Genomic DNA, 25,910 nt, shown 5'->3' on the forward strand with positions numbered 1-25,910 from the left:
CAACTAAGTTTGTCATTGGTGTGAGCTTTCGTGTGCATGGACACACCAATGACAAACTTAGTTGGTGTTATGTACTGAGCTGAATCATAGAACAATAGGATCAGCTCAGTACATAACAGTTGGTCTCTAAGGTGCTACTGGAAGGATTTTTTAAAATTTTGTTTGGTCCTAGTCTGACACCCTTAACTGCTGTGCCATGCTGGCTCAAAGCTACCCATCAAACCAAATTTCGACTCCAGCTACCCATCAAACCAGCCCAATGCGAACAGTGGTCCTTTCGAGCAATGCTAGACTCTGACTGCATGGGATAAGCCAGCCCTGCGGGGTTTGTGGGTCCCTTCTTGTTCATGGAGCCTGTGCGTCCACCCCAAAGTCCTGCCCCCATGGGTGTTGCTGATTTCGGATTCCGCACCGGATCCCTCCCAGCCTCCCCTCCCCTCGCTTAAAACAAACCCCGTTCATTTCTCCTGTGTCTCTCTTCCGAACAGATGCATAGCCTCTAGAAACGCTTGCAGCAAAAAAAAGGCTTAGGAAGAAGAAATCTAAGCAGTCCGTGCTGCTGTGGGTCTGCAGGAGCACCCGAGCAGTCTGCAACGCTCCCCCCCCCTCTGGTTCCTGGTGCGGCCAAGACCCCAGACCCTCCTCCCCTCCTCCTTGTCACCCAGAGAGGGAGGACGCAGCCCAGAGCCTCCGCTCCGCTCCCTCTCGCAGCCTCTGTCGTCACACCCAAGAGTGGGAACCTTTGCAACAGCTCGCTCTTTTCTCCCCGCTTGCAAGGAGGCAGGAAGGAGGCAGGCTCTCTGCATCTGAACCACCGCGGGAGGAGGAGGAGGAGGATCCCGGGGACCGCTTCGCTTTGCAGGACAGAGAAACGAGGATGCTCTGCTTGGCAACTTAAGGGGAAATTGGCAGCCAGGAGCAGCAGCAGCAGCAGCCACCCAGCAGTAGCGAAACGAGAGGTGTGGGTGTCATTGTGAGCGCACGTTTTTTCCCCTCCTTCCGAGCTCACACCGCCTTGGCCCGAAGTGTTTGGCTGTGACTTTTGAGCTTAGAGCAGCAGCCGGGAAGAAGCCGGGAAGGTTGCGCTCCGAGCCTTAGAGGGTCCGGCTGGCCAGGAAGCGAGCAGAATCTCTCCTCCCGACAGGTGAGTGTGATGCTGTTTTCTTTGCAACTAAGCCGCGGAGCAGACGGTGGAAGGGAGCGCCGCGCTTGACCGTCAGACCCTTGGTCAGATCTGCTCTCTTTCCCACCCCCTCTCACCCTTTCTGCAACCGCTGCTGGTCCCCCTCTCTCCAGGGTGACAGAGCGATGCTCCTCCTGTGACACAAGTTGGCCCGAGCAACAGCCGAAGGGAGAAGCAAAGTTTTAGCAACGTAGGGGGAGATGCCTTAGACCACTTCTTGATCTAGCCCAGTGGTGTCTGCACTGGCCGGCAGCAGCGGCTCTCCAGGGTTTCATGCACGGGCGGTTCCCAGCCGTACTTGGAGATTGAATCTGGGAGCTTCTGCATGCAAAGCTGGGGTCCTCCTCTGGGCATGATCCGCCGGGGAGATCTCCTGCGTGGGCCCCTTTGCAACGAATGGGACCTGTGCTATACTGTAGTGGGGTTGATTTTGGGGGGGGGGGCTGCATTCTTAAAAAATGCAGGATTTATTTCTTGGCTTAGATTTATTTACTCCGATTCCTATGCTCCAAGTACATGGAATACTGGGATTATCGGGGGGGGGGGAGACACACTCACTGGGATGGCAACCCTTGATGACAATGTCCCTTTCCAGACTTCAGGATACAAGACAAAGAGGATGTTTTTGATTTTTGAGAGCCAGTCTAATGTAAGGGCTGAAAGGACGAACTTAGCTTGAGCTGCAAACTCACTTAGGCAACTCTCCTGCACCCACTTACCAGGGACTAAGCAACACTGAACTGAGTGAGAGGCTTACTTCTGAGTAGAACTATAAGGTGCTATGCTGTAAGTGACCCAAACGAAGCCAGTGTTCCTTCATTTGCACCGTGGGGAATAACCATCCCAGCCTACTTTACAGGGTCGTTGTATGGGGCTCACGAAAGCACATGAAGCTCTGAAGGAGTGAGATGAGACCAAGCGTCATTATAATATGGAGCGCCCAGGCTGAGCTTTGGTTTGCATGCAAACAGCATTTCCCTGGCATCAAAATAGCAATGCTTTTCTCCCGCACTGGAGAAAAAGCAGGGGGTTTTTTTTGTGTGTGTGTGTGCTTGTGCCTTTCAGAAAGCTATGGTAGTTGAGAGTTAGCGGGTGGGAAGCTGTAGGCAATTCCTTAGGGGGGGGGGAACCCTCAGCGGTTCTCCAACATGAACTCCTAGCAGGACAATCAATGCTGGGAAAGATCAGCAGAGCCCACAGCCTGTGCAACCGTGTGGCTGATTTGCAAAACTTCCGAAAGGAGAGTGCAACCCTGTGCAATGCTCCCTGTTAAGACCTTGATTTCTGAGGGGGATCTGCTGCATGAAATTAATCAGTTAAGTAAAGTGGGGGAGGGGCCGGCCTCTATCTGATGGGCTTGGGAAGATGTGTGTTTCTCAGTGAAATATATAGGAAAGGGCCTGTCTGTTTCTCCACCCAGACCGGTGCTGTTTACTCCAACTGATACTGGCTCCCTGGACAGAGGTTGCTCCCAGAGGTTGCTCCCACAAGAACTTAAGAAGTGCTTGCTGGATAAGGCCGAAGGGCCCATCCAGGCCAGTGTTCAGGTGCCCCAAAGGGAGGCCCCACAAGCAGGATCCTGCGGTTTCAAGCAACCGATATTCAGAAAGTTTACTGCCTCTGACTGTAGAGGCGTATCATAGCCGTTGTGGCTGGTGGCTACCATCCCTGGCTACCTTACTCTCTTGTAACTGGAGGTGCTGGGGATTGACCCTGCACAACATGGGGTCTGCCCCTGAGCTCGGGGACTTCCCTGCGATTCATGCTCAGTGGTGGGTCACTAGTTCAGTCTCCACAGGGAAAGATTAGCCCCCCTCATCCATCTTATTCACTTCAACATCCTCGTTCCAGAAAGTGGAATAAAGATGGAGAGCTACTAAGTGACCTGGGACTTAGGAAACCAGGGTTAAAAAAATACCCACAGCCACAAAGCTCCTTGGCTGCGACTGCCTCTCAGCCTAACCTACCTCACAGGGATGTTGTGGGGGATTAAATAAGGGAGAAAACTAAGAATGCCACCTTGAACTCCTTTGGAGGAAAAGGTGGGGTGTGTATGCAATAAAATGCTGGCAAATTTTCACAAGGACTTAAAAAAAATATTTCCAGCTGATGTGAAGAGCTGAACTTGAGACTGGAACTGACAGATCTGATCACCTCCAATTTGCCCTTTGACCTCGAGCCACATCCCCCTCCCCCCGGCACGAAATGTGGCACAAGCTGGCAGAGTTTGGTGGGTGCCCAGAGTGCTCCGTATGCCAAGATTGCGCCCAGGTTTCTGTCCTGCAGCTGGGAGCCTTTCGGTGGTTTTCCAGGCGCAGCCACAAATCTTGCCTCTTGTTCTTGCTTCCACCATTCCCGCTGCTGTTGACTCTTTAAGCAGCTCAGCGGCAGCCGAGAACATTTGTGTTTATTGGCGCTTAGTAAATGCCCGTTTGAAATGAAAACCAAACGAGCATCTTTTTGAAGAGGGGCTGGCAGAGAGAGGAGGTATTCAGGCAGAGGCATTTGTGAAGGAATATTTTGCAAACATCTGCTTCTTGCTGAGGATCATTCAACCCATGTGAGACCCCCCCACCCCACCCCAACCCCGCGGTATTGAGGGCCAGACCAGGCCACAGGATTCTGGTCTGCAAGAGCAGTTCTCCTCTAAGCGCTTGGGCTAGAGAGGCCTTTGCTCGTAGAATCATAGAGTTGGAAGAGACCACAAGGGCCATCCAGTCCAACCCCCTGCCAGCCCTGGCTGTGGCTGATGGGAACTGCAGTCTGAAACATGGAAGATGGGCTAGGCAGTCAGCCTGGTCCACACCTGAGAGCATCATCTGTCCTGTGGAAGTCTCAACAAGGATATTGTAGAGTTGGAAACAGGCAACCCCAATTATCAAGGGGATGGAGTGATGCCCCTACGAAGGAAGGCTGCAGTTGAGACAAAAGGCAAGGAAGAGGCAACATGATAGAAGTTTATAAAACTGGGCATGGCAAGGAGAAACTGGAAAAGTTTCTCTACCTCTCGTGGACATTCCATGAAGCTGAATGTTGAAAGGACAGAGAAAAGAAAGCATTTCTTTACACAGCACATAGTTAAAAAACAGAGCTTGCTCCGGCAAGCTAGACGGCTTTATAGAATCATAGAATTGTAGAGCTGGAAAGGACTCCAAGGGTCATCTAGTCCAACCCCCTGCAATGCAGAAACCCTGCCCACAACTGTCCCTGGCTGGGCTTGAACCACCAACCTTCTGGTTAACAGCCAGGTGCACTGACCCACTTGGGGACCCCAAAGTGTGCACCCAACACAGGGCTCAAACCTACAACCCTGGGATCAGGAGTCATGGAGGAGAGTCTACGCTCTGCCTCCATAGTCGGAAGCACCAATGTTTCTGAATACCAGTTTCTGGGAGGAGGGCAGAGTGCTGCTGTGCTTGGGTCCTGCTTGTGGGTTTCCCATTGGGGCATCTGGTTTGAGAACAGGATCCTGAATCAGATGGACCATTTGCCTGATCCAGCAGGCTCACCTTATTATTATTATTTTTACGTACACAGTTCTGATCACCAGAAGGTGACTGAGACCTGCCTCAGTCTGAAGATCTGTGGCAGTCATCCTCGAAGTCTGCCTGCGTAATCTCTGCTGAAATGCTCAGGGTCTAGCACAAACCAGCTGTGTGCTGGGATTGGGCCCTCTGCCTACAATGAGCAACCTGATCTTTTAAATTGAACAAAGCCGGCCAAGAGGGGCTCGGCATGCCAAAACAAAATATACAGCGTCTTCCCTGTTCGGGCGTCTGATGAGCAGCTAAGTTTCCAAGAGCGAAGGATTTATAGACTTGAAAGCGCCCAGACCTGCATGCAAATCATGTTCTTTCCTTTGGCCTCCTCTCCCACCAGACGTCCACCAAATCCTCCAGCTTCAAAGGGAGTGGAAAGCAGGACAAAGAGCCAGGGCTGGTGCTTTCACCCAGTGAGCCGAGTTCCTCATTTCAAAACCAAGAAGCTATTTTCCTGGGGTTCATATGTGTCCCAGAGCCACACTCTCTTTCTTTTTTCTTCTATTAATATGCCACCCTTTTCTTCCAAGGAGCTTGAGGTGATGACCATGGTTCTCCTCCCCTCCCTGTTCAATCCTCACAACAACCCTGTGAGGTAGGTTCAGCTGAGAGATTGCAACTGGCCCAAGGTGACCGAGTGAGGAATTTGAACCTGGCTCTCCCAGGTCCTAGCTGAACACTCTAAGCCAGTGATTCCCAAAGTGGGTGGTATCACAGATGTATCGGGACCTTAAGCAGCCACTTCCACTGCGTAAGTATCTCTTCCTCAGATTCCCAACATCTTCTGGCTTGTTTGTTGTCGATAGTCTATTCCAAGAGGAAACAGCCTGCATGAGGACGGAAAACGGAGGAACCGCATAAGGCAGGAGGAGGAATGATTGCACGGGATCAAACTGGACCCAATGCAAAAAGTAAAATAAACAAGGACTCCCTCAGCCAATAAAGCGAGATGAGCGCCGCAACCCCAGAGTCGTCTGCGACTGGACCTAATGGTCAGGGGTCCCTTTACCTTTACCTTTAATCCTTTCAGAATAGGCAGGTCATCCAATGCCAAGGTGAGCAGCTGTCCGTCCCCTTGGGGGCACCATAGACCTGGGTGTGGAAGCCTCATTCCAATCAGCATTACATTTTTAAAAATACCCAGTCTGCATTTGTAAGAACTCAGTTGTTTAGTGTGGCAGTGCCTACACTTCAGAACTCCCTGCCTATTGTGGTGAAGCAGGCACCTTTGCTGTAATCTTTTTGGCACCTGCCGAAAACATCCGGTGAAGGTCCTGTGTGAGTGTCTGGAGGCGGTTGGAGGATGGATGGCGGCTAACAGATTGAGGTTGAATCCTGACAAGACAGAAGTACTGTTTGTGGGGGACAGAAGGTGGGCAGGTGTGGAGGACTCCCTGGTCCTGAATGGGGTAACTGTGCCCCTGAAGGACCAGGTGCGCAGCCTGGGAGTCATTTTGGACTCGCAGCTGTCCATGGAGGCGCAGGTCAATTCTGTGTCCAGGGCAGCTGTTTATCAGCTCCATCTGGTACGCAGGCTGAGACCCTACCTGCCTGCAGACTGTCTAGCCAGAGTGGTGCATGCTCTGGTTATCTCCCGCTTGGACTACTGCAATGCGCTCTACATGGGGCTACCTTTGAAGGTGACCCGGAAACTACAACTAATCCAGAATGCAGCAGCTAGACTGGTGACTGGGAGCGGCCGCTGAGACCACATAACACCGGTCCTGAAAGACCTACATTGGCTCCCAGTACGTTTCCGAGCACAGTTCAAAGTGTTGGTGCTGACCTTTAAAGCCCTAAATGGCCTCGGTCCAGTATACCTGAAGGAGCGTCTCCACCCCCATCGTTCTGCCCGGACACTGAGGTCCAGTACCGAGGGCCTTCTGACGGTTCCCTCGTTGCGAGGAGCCAAGTTGCAGGGAACCAGGCAGAGGGCCTTCTCGGTGGTGGCGCCTGCCCTGTGGAACGCCCTCCCATCAGATGTCAAAGAGAAAAACAGCTACCAGATTTTTAGAAGACATCTGAAGGCAGCCCTGTTTAGGGAGGCGTTTAATGTTTAATTGTTTTATTTCATTTTTCTGTTGTAAGCCGCTCAGAGTGGCTGGGGAAACCCAGCCAGATGGGCGGGGTATAAATAATAAATTATCATTATATTATTATATTATTAGACAAAGCTGTCCAGGTTCTTAGAAGGTTGATATGACCTGTTTAAGCACTTTTTGTATCTTGCAAAGTACGGTTGTACATTTTTCTTGGTTTTCTTGTTTTATCTTTTGCAAACCACTTTGAGTTTCTTTGGGGGGGGGAGGGTTTAACAACCAAGCTGTGCGTAGGTTTTGTGAAATAAATAATAAATAAATGTTATGTATATACATGTATTTACGTGATATTGCTTACAGAGGGCAGGCGCTAACCTGTTTCTCAACCCCTCCTCTAGGAATCACCTGATCTTCCCTCCTGTAATCTCAGGTTCAGGCCACTTAACCACCACTCTCTCTGGGATGCCATCTCACAATATTCTTCTTGCTTCCTCCTGTAGGGACCCATTCTTCCCTGCAAAATTCTTCCCTGTGGAGCAGCTCCACAGGGGACCCGCTTGGAGGCTTCTATCAAGCATCTCCCTGGCTTCCCATCGCATGTGCCCAAGAAGGAGGCTGTTCGGGACATCCCAGAAGGGATCCCGTTAGTGCAGAAACTTCAGAACCACGGACAGCTCCTCCAGAGGCAAGGCAAGGCCAGTCCATCACTGGCCCAGGATGGTCTCCCAAGCGATGCTTCTTTAATGCTCAGCCATGTTTTCCCTGATGAGGAAGATGGTTGCCTGCAGGGTAAATGGTAAACTGGGAGTTGCTTGCCACCCCCAGGTTGCCAGACTCTGCCGATGAAAAGGGGCATCCTGCACCTTCTGTCTGTGGGCAAAGAACTTCAGCAGGGGGAAGCAAAAAGCAGCAGAAGATGGATCAGCTTACGAGGGGATTCCCAGCCACCAAGATGCTACCCATCGCGTGCTATTTCCTTGTATTCTTGGCAGGTAAGAGAGAACCCTTTTTCCGGAGTCTCAACTTACTTACCTCTTTCTTCCATTGAATCTAAGTGGCTCATTAATGTAATTAGGGTGATTCTGCAAATGATGGAGGACAGCAGACTGAAAAATACGCCTCAATATCTCCTTTTATATATCAGTTGGGGGGGTGTTGTTTTTCTTCTTCTAGGTCAACAGTTCCCAATTACCTAAGTACTGCGGACCTCCTGTTTTTCAAAAGCCAAGCCATTGCCCCCCCTTTAAAATTCTGATATCTCTATGGTAGTTTTTGTTATGTGAATGGTGCCACAGGCCCCCTGGGTGGGTTACGCAGACCCCATGGGGTCCACAGACCAGCATTTGAGAACCACTGACCTGGGGAAAGCCATTCTGAAAACAGGATGTGCTCCAAAGGAAACAGGGTTGACATGTTCTGTGGCATCGCTGTCTAAAACGTGTTCCTGTTGCTGGGTGGACAGGCCCATAGAAGTCCAAAGTGGTCACCTTTTGGGCTGTCTTTTGAAGTTCTTTGTGCAGTTGGGCCCATGAGCTGCAGATGCCTTCTGAACCGGCTGTCTTTGACCCTGGGAGTTGAGGCAGGGCCGGTGCGTCCATTTGGCGGACTAGGCCATTGCCTAGGACGCGAAAATGGAGGGGGCGCTGCTGAGCCTGCCCCGCAATACCCCCGCGCTGCCCGCCTGCTCGCTCCCCGAGGAGCTCACAGCGTCCCCTCCACAGGCGGGAGGGCACCGAGCTCCCCTCTTGGCCCGCGCTCCTCCCGCCAATGGAGGGGACGCAGGGGCATCAGCGGCGTGCGTGCGTGCGTGCATCATGACGCATGTGCCCACCCGGGGGGCGCCAGAAGGTGTTTTTGTCTAGGGCGCAAAAAGCCCTAGCACCGCTCCTGAGTTGAGGGCTAATGGAAGTTGTTTGATGTTCCCCAGGGCAGAAAGGTTGCAAGAGGCAACAACTGATTCTTCTCTCCACAATGGCCTCTGTTCTTCTCCATCTCAAAATTTGCAGAGAAGTGGCCGTCTATTCAAGAGGTGGTGGCAGGAGTGGCAGGACCCTGCCGAGTGGGCACTGGGGAAAAGGGGGATAGAGTCACTGGCGGAGGACCAGGGGTCAGGTGGGGGGAGTGCACCACCCTCGGCACCATCGGGGAGGAGGGTACCAATGCGGCCGCCCCCCAGGACACGTGTCCCACCCCGCCTGCTCTCCGCCCCCGGTGCCGGAGCGCGCAGCTTTGCCACTGGGTGGAGTCTGACTTGGGAGAGAAGAGCAGTGATTTGTGGGGACCTGTGCCAGCCAGGAGGTGAGAGTCGGAGGCAGGGGGAGCTTCAGAGCTGGAGAGTGGAGCACAGGATGGGTTGGAAGAAGAGGAGGAAGAACCAGGAGGGGATTGAAACGGGAGCAGCAGCAAAAGCTTCCAGGTGGGCATAGTCTCCGGCTGTGTGAATGCAGCCCGTAAGGGGGAGGAACATTTGACACACACCCCCCAGCCCTGCGGCTCCCTACTCCTGGCTTAGGCTGTGGGTTTTTTCATGTTGTATATTACTGAGAGTACCTTTAAGCACAGAGATGATCTTTGAATATTATAAATAAATGTCAAGAGATTAACTACGGCTTCAGAGCTAGAGAACGGCGTCCTTCTGGTCTAGAATCAAAGCTCTCCACAGCCCCGGCCGAGCCCTGGAAGGCCTGTTTTCAAAATTTTGCACCCTGATTTTCCACAAGCAGTTTGCAAAGTAGCTTATGAAACTGAAGCTGCCAGGATATAATAAAATTAAAACCATCAAGGACAAGGGACAATTCTGAAGAAGTGTGCATGCACACGAAAGCTCATACCAATGACAAACTTAGTTGGTCTCTAAGGTGCTGCTGGAAGGAATTTTTTTATTTTGTTTCGACTACGGCAGACCAACGCGGCTACGTATCTGTAAGGGGACAATTCAGTTACTTAGACTTTCAAAAGGCACAGTCGGGCACAAGCAATGCTTCTTGAGCTGGCAGGCCTTTGCAGCTGTTCAGTTTCTTTTTTATTAGTCTGTCCCCTGAATCTGTTTTACAGTATACACCTCTTTGATTTTTCTTTAATAATAAGGAGGAAATGAAATGTTGTTGTTTTTTTTTAAAAAAAATTTAAATAAAATTTAAAACTCTAAATATAACCTAATGAAAAGCCTGGAAGAAGTCGTTCTCGCACTCCTTCTGGGAATTTTCTCACATTGTGGCTTCACAGGTGCAAATTGTTTCGGATGCTCGTTCGCTGCCACCTGTGCTCTGTTATGCAACTGGTCAGGCAGATGTCCTAGATCTCATCTCCAGATTTTTCTGTGTGCCCATCAGCCTCGCAGACAGACATGACTCCTCGTCCTTGCACTGGGTTTGAGCCAGTTGCTCAGCTCTTGCAAAGCTTAATTCATTTCCAAGAATCTCTAACACCCTGCACATGTGCTCAGCCCTTGCATACCCACTTTGAAGGGCCAATAAAATTGCACTAGAATGCTCAAGGAAGTTATCAATGTTTTTGTTATTTTTTTCACTCCACCCCAGTCTCCAAGGGGTGAGGGACTCTAGGGGTCCCAGGCACTTACCCAGGTTCAGTTTCCTTGGAAGAAAGGTCAGTAGAGACTGCGCTGCATTTTGACCAAAATGGTCAAAGGCCTGGAAACGATGCCTTATGAGGAACGGCTTAGGGAGCTGGGCATGTTTAGCCTGGAGAAGAGAAGGTTAAGGGGTGATATGATAGCCATGTTCAAATATATAAAAGGATGTCATATAGAGGAGGGGGAAAGGTTGTTTTCTGCTGCTCCAGAGAAGCGGACACGGAGCAATGGATTCAAGCTACAAGAAAGAAGATTCCACCTAAACATTAGGAAGAACTTCCTGGCAGTAAGAGCTGTTCGGCAGTGGAATTTGCTGCCAAGGAGTGTGGTAGAGTCTCCTTCTTTGTAGGTCTTTAAGCGGAGGCTTGACAGCAGGAATGCTTTGATGGTGTTTCCTGCTTGGCAGGGGGTTGGACTGGATGGCCCTTGTGGTCTCTTCCAACTCTATGATTCTATGATGTGGCATTTTTATTTACCCATATATACAACCTGAGCAAAGGATGGAGGGACTCCCAGCATCCCAACAGATATCGCTTCTCCATTAGTCTCGGCTTTGGATCCAGCACTGAGCAAGCAGCTCTCTGTGTCTCCAGCTTCCAGCTCATCTCACACCCCAAAACTCCGGCTCATGTTCTCCTACCTAGCAGCTAGGTGAGGGGGTGGAAGAAAGGACCACCCATTTGTTATATGATACAGAAAAACATCTTTGGTTATTCTAATCGTGGTGCTTAGCTAGACACCCAAGGCCATTGCCTAGAGACAAAGGGACTGGTTTGGCAAGCCTGATCTCGTACCTCCTCCCCACACATACAGGACCCCAAAAATTTAGAAGTGAGTCAGGTCATCATTCAATCTGATACCCCAAATTCCTAACACCATCACCATCCTTATATACTTTCTATAGCGTTCAATGCCAAAATAAGCTTCTAGGCACTTCAAAACTTCTTCAGCTGAACCCGTGACATTTGCATGTAGAAGAGTGGTCTGTCTGTCTGTTGCATTGTGCCACTTTTAAGAAGTAGAAGTTCCATAATTAACCTACAGAACTCCCTGCCACAGGAGGCAGTGACGGGCACCAGCTTGGATGGCTTTAAAAGAGGATGAGACAATTTCACGGAGGAGGAGAGGGCTATCGAGGGCAGCTGTTTATCAGCTCCATCTGGTACGCAGGCTGAGACCCTACCTGCCCGCGGACTGTCTTGCCAGAGTGGTGCATGCTCTAGTTATCTCCCGCTTGGACTACTGCAATGCGCTCTACGTGGGGCTACCTTTGAAGGTGACCCGGAAACTGCAATTAATCCAGAATGCAGCAGCTAGACCGGTGACTGGGAGCAGCCACCGAGACCACATAACACCGGTCTTGGAAGACCTGCATTGGCTCACAGTATGTTTCCGAGCACAGTTCAAAGTGTTGGTGCTGACCTTTAAAGCCCTAAACGGCTTCGGTCCAGTATACCTGAAGGAGCACCTCCATCGTTCTGCCCAGACATTGAGGTCCAGTGCCGAGGGCCTTCTGGCGGTTCCCTCACTGCGAGAAGCAAAGCTACAGGGAACCAGGCAGAGGGCCTTCTCAGTGGTGGCACCCGCCCTGTGGAACGCCCTCCCACCAGATGTCAAAAAGAAAAACAATTACCAGACTTTTAGAGGACATCTGAAGGCAGCCCTGTTTAGGGAAGCTTTTAATCTTTAAGAAATTAGTGTATTTTAATATTTCTGTTGGAAGCCGCCCAGAGTGGCTGGGGAAACCCAGCCAGATGGGCGGCGTATAAATAATAAATTGTTGTTGTTTAGTCGTTTAGTCGTGTCCGACTCTTCGTGACCCCATGGACCATAGCACGCCAGGCACTCCTGTCTTGCACTGCCTCCTGCAGTTTGGTCAAACTCATGTTCGTAGCTTCGAGAACACTGTCCAACCATCTCGTCCTCTGTCGTCCCCTTCTCCTAGTGCCCTCCATCTTTCCCAACATCAGGGTCTTTTCCAGGGAGTCTTCTCTTCTCATGAGGTGGCCAAAGTATTGGAGCCTCAGCTTCACGATCTGTCCTTCCAGTGAGCACCCAGGGTTGATTTCCTTCAGAATGGATAGGTTTGATCTTCTTGCAGTCCATGGGACTCTCAAGAGTCTCCTCCAGCACCATAATTCAAAAGCATCAATTCTTCGGCGATCAGCCTTCTTTATCTCTCACTGCCTCCATTTCTTCCCCTTCTATTTGCCAGGAGGTGATGGGACCAGTGGCCATGATCTTGGTTTTTTTGATGTTGAGCTTCAGACCATATTTTGCACTCTCCTCTTTCACCCTCATTAAAAGGTTCTTTAATTCCTCCTCACTTTCTGCCATCAAGGTTGTGTCATCTGCATATCTGAGGTTCTTGATATTTCTTCCGGCAATCTTAATTCCGGCTTGGGATTCATCTAGTCCAGCCTTTCGCATGATGAATTCTGCATATAAGTTAAATAAGCAGGGAAAATAATAAATTATTATTATTATTACTTAGCCAGGATGGTTCTGCTCGACTTTCACAGATGGAAGCAGCAATGCGCCTGAATCCTAGTTGGTGGAAACCGCAGGAGGGAAGAGATGTTCTTGGGCATTCTGGTTCCCACAGGCATCTGGGTGGCCACTGTGAGAACAGGATGGGACTCTGGCCTGATTCAGCAGGGTCTTCTTAGGTTAGAAGTGAGAGTTGAGTGTGCTTAGCTGCAGTGGCACATCGGAGCGTACACAACTAGCTTTTACCTTGACGATACTTCCTGCTGTGGATGACTCCTGACAAAGCCTAAGGAACATCGGAGGCCATCAATGCCAGGGATGGTTTTGGCTGTGACATGACGGGAGAATTGCTCGCTCTGAGGAGATGCGCTTCCCTAGTCAACAGCCTTTGGTGTTTGGAAGCGCTTTGACAGGATCACCGCCTGATTTGGAAAGACACCGCGGGAGGAATCAACCTCCTTCGCCCTTCCTTTTCTCCGGATTCACGTCACATTCTCAAGGACTCCACAATTCTCGCCTCCGGTGCTGGGAGCGTTTAATAAGAGAAACATTGCAGAATCTTAGGACTTCGCGTCAATCTCGAAGGCTCCGTGCCAAATCTGGGCTTCCGAGTCAGCATGATGAAAGTCTGCCTGAGCTAACGTTTCAAAAAGTCTGCAGCCTTAATTAAAGATTGCCACTTTCAAGTCCGGAGAAAGATTGGCAGTGCAATTTGGATACACAACAGAAACCGCAACGCAAATTAGAGGAGCACATACATTATGAGTCAAATTAGGATGAAGAAAGAGAAGCAGGGAGGGGATTGAACTTGCAGCTTCACAGCACCAGAAGTTGCAGTTTGGTGTGTGTGTGTGTGTGTGTGTGTGTTTTGAAATGCCAAAGTGGGCCACACTTGCATGTGCTCGTCATGATTTCCACACTTGGCGAATTGCTGCTAGGTGTGTAACATAAAATGAATAAAGCAGCTCCGTTGCCAAACACTGTTTGGGTGCAATTAGATAGCATGGAAGTTATTTCTGTGACAGTTAACCAAGGCCATTCATCTTAGTGTTTTTAAGTGTCAGGTGTAACTTCAGCCTGAACACAGCAGAGTTTGCGCAGGTTTTTCCGGAAGCTTCTAGCGGTAACTTAAATGACTAGACGTCTGGACGCAGAGTAAACTATATACAGGATTTATTTAAATAAAAGAAAATCCAGAGTTTCTATGTACAGCTTTAGAACTCAAAACAAAGTAAAATAAATCCTTTCCTCTCTGTCTCTCTCTCTCTCACACACAACCGATACAGCACCTCTCCTCCTACACTGACCACACTCACCACACCACGTACTGTGCTAGCTTTCTCTGATAACAGGTCACAGTGCTGATATCAACCAATGAGAGCTCAGTTACTAAGGCAGAAGTAGACCTTGGCTTTCTGCCCAGTGTTAATTGATTGTCCTAGAGTTGATTGTGTGAAGAAGCAATCTGATGGTTTCTCATGCTACTAATTTAGCAAAACCCGAACAATTCATACAGGCTATTCATCATCCGATGCTACAGTCAGCAAGGGACCAGAGCACTGCTCAGGCTTAACCCCAAAGGCAACCCCAAAGCTTGGGGGCAGGCCTATGTTCAAGGGCTGAACCACACCACCCTAGAAGCTGCCAACAGGAGAACTACTGTGGTGGGAGTGGGACGCAGCTTTAGCCCCCGGAAGGTCTCATCCACCCAACCCCTCTGTATCTCTTAGCCTTTCCAAGTCTACTATCCTGGCCTCAAGGGAGCAAATGGGTGTTGGGGGAGTCAGTAGCTCAGTGCCCCCCTGACACACTCGAAATTTATGTCCCGTATTACAGATATTAATATTGCGCAGTTTGAAGTGACTGGATGCGTAAAAACTGACTCCGTTTGGAAATAAAACATTTTCAAGGCCCATTAGGTATTATTCGAAAGCTTTACTTGCAGAACTTTCTTCCTAACAGAACAAAAATATCAAAGATACATCCAAATAATTCTATAAGACATCTTGTGCTGTCCAGCATCTCAGAAAATATGAAATACTCCCAAGAGACCTATAAACAAAGGTCTGTCTCTCTTTATAGCAACCATTAGCCTGCAGCTGTTTGCCTGGAGAACTTCATTTACATTCTTATTCTCACAGGGCCTGGGAACAAAGTCTCAAAGGCAACTCCCTTTCAAAATGGAGATTTGCAACCAAATACTGCCAAGTATTGGTCAGTTTATCTAAGACTTAACACTCATGTGCTGCTGCTGCTGCTGCTGCTCTTAATAATAATAATAATAATAATAATAATAATAATAATAATAATAATTTATTATTTATACCCTGCCCATCTGGCTGCCCCCCCCAGCCACTCTGGGCGGCCTCCAACAGAAAAATAAAACACAATAATCTATTAAACATTGAAAGCCTCCCTGAACAGGGCTGCCTTCAGATGTCTTCTAAAAGTCTGGTAGTTGTTTTCCTCTTTGACATCTGTTGGGAGGGCATTCCACAGGGCAGGCGCCACCACTGAGAAGGCCCTCTGCCTAGTTCCCTGCAACTTGGCTCCTCGCAACGAGGGAACCGCCAGAAGGCCCTCGGCGCTGGACCTCAGTGTCCGGGCAGAATGATGGAGGTGGAGACGCTCCTTCAGGTATATTGGACCGAGGCCATTTAGGGCTTTAAAGGTCAGCACCAACACTTTGAATTGTGCTCGGAAACGTACTGGGAGCCAATGTAGATCTTTCAAGACCGGTGTTATGTGGTCTCGGCGGCTGCTCCCAGTCACCAGTCTAGCTGCCGCATTCTGGATTAGTTGTAGTTTCCGAGTCACCTTCAAGGGTAGCCCCACGTAGAGTGCATTGCAGTAGTCCAAGCGGGAGATAACCAGAGCATGCACCACTCTGGCGAGACAGTCTGCAGGCAGGTAGGGTCTCAGCCTGCATACCAGATGGAGCTGATAGACAGTGCCCTGGACACAGAATTGACCTGCACCTCCATGGACAGCTGTGAGTCCAAAATGACTCCCAGGCTGCGCACCTGGTCCTTCAGGGGCACACTTACCCCATTCAGAACCAGGGAGTCCTCCACACCTGCCCGCCTCCTGTCCCCCACGAACAGTACTTCTGTCTTGTCAGGATTCAACTTCAATCTGTTAGCCGCCATCCATCCTCCAACCGCCTCCAGGCACTCACACAGGACCTTCACCGCCTTCACTGGTTCTGATTTGAAAGAGAGGTAGAGCTGGGTATCATCAGCATACTGATAGACACCCAGCCCAAACCCCCTGATGATCTCTCCCAGTGGCTGCATGTAGATGTTAAAAAGCATGGGGGAGAGGACAGAACCCTGAGGCACCCCGCAAGTGAGAGCCCAGGGGTCTGAGCACTCATCCCCCACCACCACTTTCTGAACACGGCCCAGGAGGAAGGAGTGGAACCACTGTATAACAGTGCCCCCAGCTCCCAACCCCTCTAGACGGTCCAGAAGGATGTTATGGTCGATGGTGTCAAAAGCCGCTGAGAGATCCAGCAGGACTAGAAAACAGCTCTCACCTTTGTCCCTAACCCGCCGGAGATCATCAACCAGTGCGACCAAGGCAGTTTCAGTCCCATGATGAGGCCTGAACCCTGACTAGAAGGGATCCAAATAGTCCGCTTTAGTCGTTTAGTCGTGTCCAACTCTTCATGACCCCATGGAGCAGAGCACGCCAGGCACTCCTGTCTTCCACTGCCTCCTGCAGTTTGGTCAAACTCATGTTGGTAGCTTCAAGAACACTGTCCAACCATCTCGTCCTCTGTCGTCCCCTTCTCCTAGTGCCCTCCATCTTTCCCAACATCAGGGTCTTTTCCAGGGAGTCTTCTCTTCTCATGAGGTGGCCAAAGTATTGGAGCCTCAGCTTCACGACCTGTCCTTCCAATGAGCACTCATTCCTTCAGAATGGATATGTTTGATCTTCTTGCAGTCCATGGGACTCTCTGTTGAATATATGCTATATGGTAATTTATGGACCTAATAGGTATCTAAAGCCATTTGCACATGTTGCCATGAAAGCAGTCCATGCAGAATGTAGGCACCCTATATAGAGAAATGAGCAAACCAGGGATATTTTAGGGAGCAGGCTAGCAGGCGGGGGCCAGGACTTACATCATAGGGGCCTACACAAGGCAAAAAGCTGTTGCTGTATGTAGGTTTTATTTTATTTATTTTTTAATCTTATATCTTGGAAATGTACATTTTTTCCTTTAATTTTTTTTTTTGGGGGGGCCAAGAGAGGGGGCGCCTAAGCTGCAGCTTGTATAGCTCATACGTAAATCTGGCATTGGATCCGAGAACTGTGGCTGGAAAGATCACTGCTCTTGGGACATTTCTGGCAGCCAAGGTTGTGCCATCATTCTCTTCTGACACCCCACTCCCTGCTCCCGAAGACAGATCCGCTCCTGGAGATGAAGTGCCATGTCTTTTTACGTGCCAAACCTGCTCGTCAAGCGGCGCTAATGAAAAGAAATGAAGATGGCCTCACCAATGGCTCATTTGAGTCCTTAAGGCCATCAATCCGTCAGTGTAGTCTAGCACGGCTGCGAGGGGCTGAATGGATGGGAGCTGCCTGTTTATTTTTTAGTGAAACATTCCACCCCTTGACCCCTTTTGTGTGTGAGATGACTTGTTTCTTCTGCAGCATTTTGCCCATTTTCTTAGGCAAAGCCAGTTTCTGCCCCATCTTGAAGAATCGAGGGAGAGTTTGAATGCCGGGAAACCAGATATTTAACGTATCCGCAAAACAGTCCAAATCAACAGAGAGGAGGAGGATTTATGTGTATCGCACCTGACAAGTGCAGGGAGGGTGTCAGCCGCATGACAAGCAAGGGGCAGACAGGTCCCTGCCCCAAGGAGAATACAGTCCACATGAGGACAATGGGAGTGAGCAGGCAAGGAGGCAATAAGAAGTAGGAGAGGGAGGAACAACCAAGGGAGGGGGTGAAAAATCACAGAGGTGTGTGAAGGTTAGGGGAGGGACAGGCACCGTAACAATGAGATGGAAATCAGCAAATAAAACCACACAAATCTGAGCCATCACCTCAGTCATAAGAAGAGCCCATCTAGACCAGCATCTTGGGAAACGTGGGCACAGAGGAGAGTCTGCAACACGCTGAGGTGCGACTATTGTGGGGAAGTCAAGGCGGCTTTGTTGGAGGCGTGGCGATCTGCGCCCCGAGGAGTGCGCGGTGTCGGGCGGCTGGGCTGGGCTGAGCTGAGCGGGTGGGGGCGCTGCCCCTCGATGGAGGCAGCTCCGCCACTGCTGCTATTGCCGCCTCGCTTCCGCTGGGAAAGGAGCAAAGCGGGCGAGATGTGCGCACGAGCGGGCGGCTCTGTGTGCCTCCTCAATGCGCCCCTCCATGCACCCCGGCGCAGGGTGCCACTGAGCCCAACAGGGAAGACCCCCCCCCCTGATCTTGTTCTCACAGTGGAGAAGGGTTTTCTTTTATCTGTCCTGAATCTTCCACCATTCAGCTTCTTTGGGTGTCCATGAGTTTCATTGTCATGAGCAGGGCCGTCTTAAGGTCATCGGGCGCCCCCCCCCACTCTTAAAAAAAAGGAAAACTCTTACCTGGCATGCCGGGCGGCGGGAGCCTCACGGCGGCCCCCCGCACCTCACAGCAGGGCCGCACTGTGCCGGAGGCCGCCTGCCTGTCCGATGCCGCCGGATTGAGTGGGGGAGGGAGCGCCACTGCTCCGCACGGCCTTCCTCCCTTCTCCCAGCGGAGCGGGGTGCCTGGGCAGGCCGGGGCACGGCGGGTTCCTTCCCGCCAACAGGGCGCTGCGTTTCATTGGTAGAGGTGCTGCCATGTAGCATCACCTCTGAGGGGGGTGGCAAAATCCTGTGCATTTCAATGTGTGTGTGTGGGGGGGGTGATTTTCCACACCGGGTACCACCTGACCTTGCTGTGCCACTGCATACACTTCAAAGCTATAGTTAACTATTAGGGAAACAGGAGCCTCACAGACTAGACAGAGTTTCAGGCCTAATGAGCTTAGCAGCTCAGGCCCTGTAGATCTTGCACCATGAAATCAGTTGCAGAGACTAAAAGTCCCAGCCTCCCCACCGCCGTCAAAGTTGTCTCCTCTCCAGGGCTTCTTGAAAGAAATCAGAGACTGTGCCTGCGTGCAGCCTGCCTTTGCTCTGGTCGTTTTACCCCTCTTCTGGTTCTGGGAGGCAGGAGGGAGGGGAACTTGTTGCAGCAGGAGGGGAGACACCCATGCCTCTTCACTAGCCTGATTGACCTCTGCCTTTTGGTTTCCCTCCTCCCACTGTCCTGCTTCAGCTTCTGATTCTGGACTTTCCTCTGCCACAGACACACCCAGCTCACTAAGCCCTCTTACCCCTTCAGCTTCCGACACCTCCTCTTCCCGGTCTTCTCCCTCTTCTCCCCCTGACTGCCCCAGGTTCTGAGCCCTTTCCCCTTTTGTTCCCCAACTGGTTCCTCCCGCCATTCCTCTGCGTCCATGACATTGGCACTCTGCACCCCAGAAGAAGTTTCTCCTGCAGTGAAAAGCAGGAAGAAGCAAAGGCCCATAAAGCTTATGGCCTTGAAGAGTGGGAAGCAGGTAAACTTCATTAGCTAAAGAGGCTACATCTGTCCTCACATCTGTCCGCTAGTTGTATTTTGGCCTTGGACTTCTGGTCCCCAGGGGGTTCCTATTGTGGAGTTGACTTCTGGCTGCCTCTGCTGTAGGCGCATTAGTCTGACGCTCCTGCGAGCATGTCTTCTTTCATCTCGAATCGCCAGGCGATTTGGCCATCTCTAGGCTTCATGCAGCAGGATTCTCTCAGCGCCTGCCAGTTTACTTCCCAGGTTCCTGCATCGCCATTAATTCTCACAACTTTCCCGTGTTTTGGGCATTTCCTCGATATTTGCCAGACTTTCAGTACTGGAGAGCTGGTGGGATGTGCAGTAGTCAAGACTTCAGGAGCCCGGAGAGACCCTGGTTCGACTCTTGCCACTGAAATGAGCTCACCATCTGATCTTAGGCAAGGCATTCTCCCTCTCCCTGCCCCTTTCTCTTAGCCTCAGTCTTCACATCTGCAATATGGGGGTGATAATGCCAGCTTACATTTACATGGTTTCTATAAAGGTTTTTGAGACGAAATGTGTGTGAGGTGCTTTGAACGTCCTAAAGAAAGGTGGAGCATTAATTCTGGGCATCAGGATATGGTTGAACTTTGATGTCCATTGTCGTGTAATTACATACATTTCTATCTTTGGCCCCTGCAAAATGAGTTGGGAAAGCTGCAAAGCATTGTGGAACTCTGGTTCTTTAGAAACCCAGGCTTGGGAAAGTAAACTTCTGAACCTGAGAAAGGAGGTTCCTGTTATCCCCCTCCTGCTCTTTCATTCAAGTGTAAATCTTCACAAGTCTTGCAGCTGGCCTATCTCAGCGGCACAGCCATGGGCACCCGCATGGCCCCACAGTATGCCAACATCTTCATGGCAGATTTAGAACAACGTTTCCTTAACTCCTACCCACTCAAACCTCTCCTGTACCTGCGATACATTGACGATATTTTTATTATCTGGACACATGGACAACAGACCCTGGAAACCTTCCACCAGACATTCAATGACTTTCACCCCACCATCAACCTAACAATGAACCAATCTATGCAAGAAATACATTTTTTGGACACTACTATAAAAATACAGGATGGACATATAGACACCACCTTATACAGAAAACCAACTGACCGACAAACATATCTACATGCTTCTAGCTACCATCCCAAACATACCAAACAATCCATCGTATACAGCCAGGCCTTACGTTACAACCGCATCTGTTCCAACTCTACAGACAGAGAATCTCACCTAAGAGATCTACAGCAAACCTTTTTAGAACTAAAATATCCACCTGATGAAGTTAAACAACAGATCAACAGAGCCAGACAGATACCTAGAGAGAACCTGCTGCAAGACAGACCCAAAAAAGAAAATAACAGAACACCACTAGTCATCACATACAGCTCCCAAGCTAAAACAGTACAACGCATCATCAGAGATCTACAGCCTCTCCTGGACAATGACAGCTCCCTTTCTCAAGCTCTGGGAGGAAGACCTTTCATTGCCTACAGACAGCCACCCAATCTTAAACAACTCCTCACCCACAATAATACAACCACCAGACTTAACATGGACACTGGTACCAGAGCCTGCAATAAACCCAGATGCCAACTTTGCTGCCACATACACCCAGACAACACCATTACTGGCCCCAACAACATCCAACATACCATCTCAGGACTATTTAATTGCTCATCCTCTAACATTGTGTATGCCATCAAATGCCAACAGTGCCCTTCAGCTCTCTATATTGGACAAACAGGCCAAACCCTACGCCAAAGGATAAATGGACATAAATCTGACATCAGGAACCAGAAGACAGAAAAACCAGTAGGAGAACACTTCAATCTCCCAGGACATTCTATACAAGATCTCAAAGTAGCTGTCTTACTACAAAAGAATTTCAGAAATAGACTGGAAAGAGAAGTTGCTGAATTGCAACTTATCACCAAGCTCAAAACCATGGAGGGACCTGGTTTGAACAGAGATATCGGATTCTTATCTCATTATACATGATAAGCGATCTTCAGCCATCTCAACCCTTGCTTTTTCATGCAAAACCATTTGCAGTCGTTTGCGGTCATCAACAGCTATCAGTCAGTCAATCACCCATTTCCACCACCCTTCTGAGTGATCCCCCCTCCCCACCCCCACCCCTCCCCACCCCTTCTCTACATAAGTGCCTGGAAACTTCCATTTCACTGTATCTGAAGAAGTGTGCATGCACACGAAAGCTCATACCAAAATAAAAACTTAGTTGGTCTTTAAGGTGCTACTGAAGGAATTTTTTTTTTATCACATTCCCTTGATAAGAGTTAATGGTTTTCACTCGGGCATGAGAACAGGAAGGTTAAATTGCCTCCGAGTGATTGATATGTAAACACTGGACATCTGTATAATCTCCCTAATTGATTGACAAGACAAGCGTCTGTTGTCCCTTGATTGGCTTATTCGAAAGTAAAGCTAACGTGGATTGGTTAATTACCTGAAATTCCACGTGGGGCTAGGTGTACGCCCTTGAGGGGTTTTGGGGGATTTAAGTCTGTAAAGAGAAAGTTCTTTTGTTCTGCAAATGGCCTGCAAGGTGTCTGCTGTATTGCTGCTTCAAAGAGCCTGAGAAATGCTGAAGTTTGCTAGGCTCTCCGCTGCAAGTTGCCAGGATGGAGAAATGCAGCTTTGTCCTCAACACCATTCTAAGTTTGTACTTGTAAGTTAGCTATGCTTATTTGTTTTAATCTTTGTAATCCCTTTTCTGAGAACTGGTATATTCTGTTTGTTTAACTATATTTCTATAATAAATAGTTAAAAGATATTTCTGTGGGTTTTGGTCCTTTCCGGTTCCACATTGCTATTCCAGTCCTTGCTGCTTTGCCCTCTACCAGAGTAATAATTTGTCCAAACGGCTAGGTCATAGCGTTTGGTGGTGGCAGTCTATCGGTAATTTCAGTAGAGCGACGGGGTATAGCTTGGTCCTCCCCAAGGAAGGGGACAGCCTAGCGGCCTCCGGAGGGAGAGCTGGCGCGCCAAGGTGGAGAGAGACTAAAGGTACCCTGTGCTCTAACACGACATCCATCCTTAACTGTTGACATGCAGTTAATATCTGGGGACTTTTGATAACTGACCTGCAATGATTCTCAGCATTCAAGGCTGGTTCTTGCCAACTCATAACATTTGATTTCCATTTCAGCCTCAGTCCAAGGCCGAACGCAAACCCAGGCTGAGGAGAGACTCTTCAAGCACCTATTCAATGCATACAACAAGTGGTCCAGGCCAGTCCCCAATACCTCTGATGTTGTTATTGTCAGGTTTGGGTTGTCCATTGCTCAGCTGATTGACGTGGTAAGTGTTCCAAGCAGCGTCTGCTCACTCACCTCGCTGCTCTTTGCAAATGAAAAAAGCAAAAAGCAGCTGCAGAGAAATGTTTCCCCTTTGGTGATATTGGAAGTTGCAATGTGAAAATGGAGTGTGGGCGGGAGAGAGAGAGAAAAAACACCTACCCATTCAGAGTGAGGGTAGGAAAACCCTCACTCTGAACTGGCACCGTGATGGCATGCAGCCCAATCTGATGGATGCGTTATATATTTTTCCTAGAAGACAATGCACTTTGCTGCATAAAAACGTTATGTTTTGGGATAGATATGTATTGAATCATAGAATCATAGAGTTGGAAGAGACCACAAGGGCCATCCAGTCCAACCCCCTGCCAAGCAGGAAACACCATCAAAGCATTCTTGACATATGCCCGTCAAGCCTCTGCTTAAAGACCTCCAAAGAAGGAGACTCCACCACACTCCTTGGTAGCAAATTCCACTGCCGAACAGTTTGAAGAAACTGCATCTGGCCGCAGTTGACAGGAAGTAGACAGAGAGAGGCTGCCCTTCAGGTGGAAAGCAAGACCAGTCTGAAGCTTACCTTCCAAGTCCCGGACTGCAGAATCCGGGACCGGCAGCCGTGTGACACTGGAAGTTGCGTCGACGTAACTTCCGGTGTCGCTTTGCCCTTCTATGGGCACAAAAAATGGCCGCCGGTGGCTTCGAAAGCCGCTTGTACGCATGTCAGGAAGTGCGTCAACGCAACGTCCGGTGTCGCTCCGCCCATCTATGGGCACAAAAAATGGCCGCCGCCGATACCGGAAGTCGCGTCTATGCACTTCCGGACATGCGTAGATGCGACTTTTGAAGCCGGCGGCCCATAGAAGGCCAAATCGGAAAGGAAAAAAATGGCAGCCGGCAGGAGAAAATAACGGAGAAAAACGGGAGACGAAGTGATACGGGGGACCATGGGGAAAAGGTAAGTAAAAACGGGGGTTTCCTGGGGAAAACAGGGTACTTGGCAGCTATGGTCTGAAGTGATAACCTTGTTTTCAGATATCAAGAAGCAGGCCATAGAGCTCCTCACTCTGGTTTAAGAGGAGTACATGTGTGAACACAAACATAGGGAGTTGCCTTCTACTAAATCAGACCCTTGGCCCCTGTCTTCCTTAGCTGCCAAGTATCCCATTTTTCGCAGGAAACCCCCGGATTTTAATCCATTTCCCGCTGTTCTTCCGAATGGAGAAAAATCCTGGAAATCCCCCGGAATTCCTACCTGCCAGGGAGCCTCCATTTTGGGTGCCGCTCTTCCCATGTGTGGGCACCGGAAATTGGGCAGAGAGGCACCGGAAGTCGCTTCTACGCATGCCTGGCGGCCATTTTCGTGGTGGCTTCATGGCGGCGGCTGTTACCAAGATGGCCGCCACCATGCAGGAACCACCAAGATGGCAGCCGCCATGCAGCCACCACCAAGATGGCCGCTGGGCATGTGTAGAAGTGACTTTTCCAGTGTCGTTCTGCCCGATTTCCAGTCCCCACACATGGGAAGAGTGGCCCCGGAAGTTGCTTCTATGCAACTTCCGGTCCCGCGCCACTGCTGATCCTGCATTTTTCAGCGGGAGACTTGGGAGGTATTCTCTCTTCCAGTAGGCTATTGACTATGTATTCACTGATCTTCCACTAGTCTTCCTTGGAGATCCTGAGGGCAGGACCTGGGTCCTTCTGTATCCAAAGCAGTTGTTCTGCCACTGAGCTTCGGCTGAGCATAGGGTCCCCATACCATTGTAATATCAGATCTCCCTCTTTTCAGGCCTGGATGCAGTGAGAGCAGAGGACTCTGGTCCCAAATGACCTCTTTAATTAGCATTCACCTGGATTTCTTTGTGGGGAGGTTACATACTGTGGCCTGGAGCAACAGTTCCCCCCACACCTTCAGGTGCCTTTCCCCACAATTTCCCTTGCTGCAGAAAAGGCCTTTTGCCTTTTGCCTTTTTTGGAACAGGCTTTGATGCACAGGTGCCAAATCCACTTCACTGGGGCAACCTGAATTGGCTGGTTTGTGATTTACAGTGGTACCTTGGTTCTCAAACTTAATCCGTTCTGGAAGTCCGTTCCAAAACTAAAGCGTTCCAAAACCAAGGCATGCTTTCCCCTAGAAAGTAATGCAAAACGAATTAATCTTCTGCAGACTTTAAAAAACAACCCCTAAAACAGGAATTTAACGTGAATTTTACTTACCTGCACTGGGGATAGTCATTGTTTGGATGGGGGGGGGGCTTTTATCCATTTCCACAGTCACACGATCAATCAATCAATCAGTAGCTGAACAGGGTTCCACAAAGTCACAAAAACAAATGAACTAAAGTCATGAACTAAAGTCACAAAAACAAATTGAACTGAAAAAGCCTCAAAAACAAAAATGCAAAATAAATAGCAGAAACAAAAGCACCAAACTTAATCTGTCCCGGAAGTCCAGTTGACTTTCGAAATGTTCAAAAACCAAGGAGCAGCTTCTGATTGGTGCAGGTGCCTCGGAAACAATAGCTGGCAGCCACATCAGACGTTCGGCTTCCAAAAAACGTTTGAAAACCGGAGCAGCTACTTCCGGGTTTTTGGAGTTTGAGAACCAAGGCATTTGGGAACCAAGGCATTTGATACCCAAGTTACCACTGTAATCCCATCCACAAAATAGAGGAGACAACAGCTTCTATTTGCACCTTTGCATTTCTTTCAAATAACATCTCTCTCTCTCTCTCTCTCTCTCATCGTCTGCAAATCTAGGATGAGAAGAATCAAATGATGACCACAAACGTTTGGCTCAAGCAGGTAAAGCGGGATGGGAGTTAAAGGCAGGGAGCGCAACGCAAACTCCAGCAAAGATTTGGGGTGTAGAGACCCAAAGGTCCTCTTCTCCAACCCTTTGCAAAGCAGGAATAAAGATATACCATATTTCTCTGTGTATAAGATGATGCTGTTTGCTTTAAAAAATCAGGCAAAAATTGTGTGTCGTCTTATACATGGATAGTGAATGCAGAGGGGGGGGGATGTTCGATGGCAGCAGCAAGCAGGAGATTGGCAGCAGCAATTGGGTGAGTGATTGGTGGCTGCAACAAGGCCTGCTGGTGATTGGCTGTGGCTGCGGCAATTGGGCAAGC

At 49.6% G+C, this 25,910-nt stretch overlaps 1 protein-coding gene across 1 annotated transcript in view; it reads left to right on the forward strand.

The window, feature by feature from the left end:
* The first annotated feature begins 222 nt into the window (after positions 1 to 222).
* Positions 223 to 25,910, forward strand: part of CHRNA2 (cholinergic receptor nicotinic alpha 2 subunit) — a 36,965-nt gene continuing 11,277 nt past the window's right edge. Inside the window, exons 1-4 of the mRNA XM_035110823.3 lie at positions 223 to 1,144; positions 7,262 to 7,753; positions 22,632 to 22,783; positions 25,537 to 25,581. Of these exons, the coding sequence (XP_034966714.1) occupies positions 7,555 to 7,753; positions 22,632 to 22,783; positions 25,537 to 25,581 (396 nt within the window). The 5' untranslated portion in view covers positions 223 to 1,144; positions 7,262 to 7,554. The remainder of the gene's footprint in view (positions 1,145 to 7,261; positions 7,754 to 22,631; positions 22,784 to 25,536; positions 25,582 to 25,910) is intronic.

Source organism: Zootoca vivipara, chromosome 3 (assembly GCF_965207765.1).
Source record: "Zootoca vivipara chromosome 3, rZooViv2.hap1.1, whole genome shotgun sequence".
NCBI classification, from domain to species: Eukaryota; Metazoa; Chordata; class Lepidosauria; order Squamata; family Lacertidae; genus Zootoca; species Zootoca vivipara.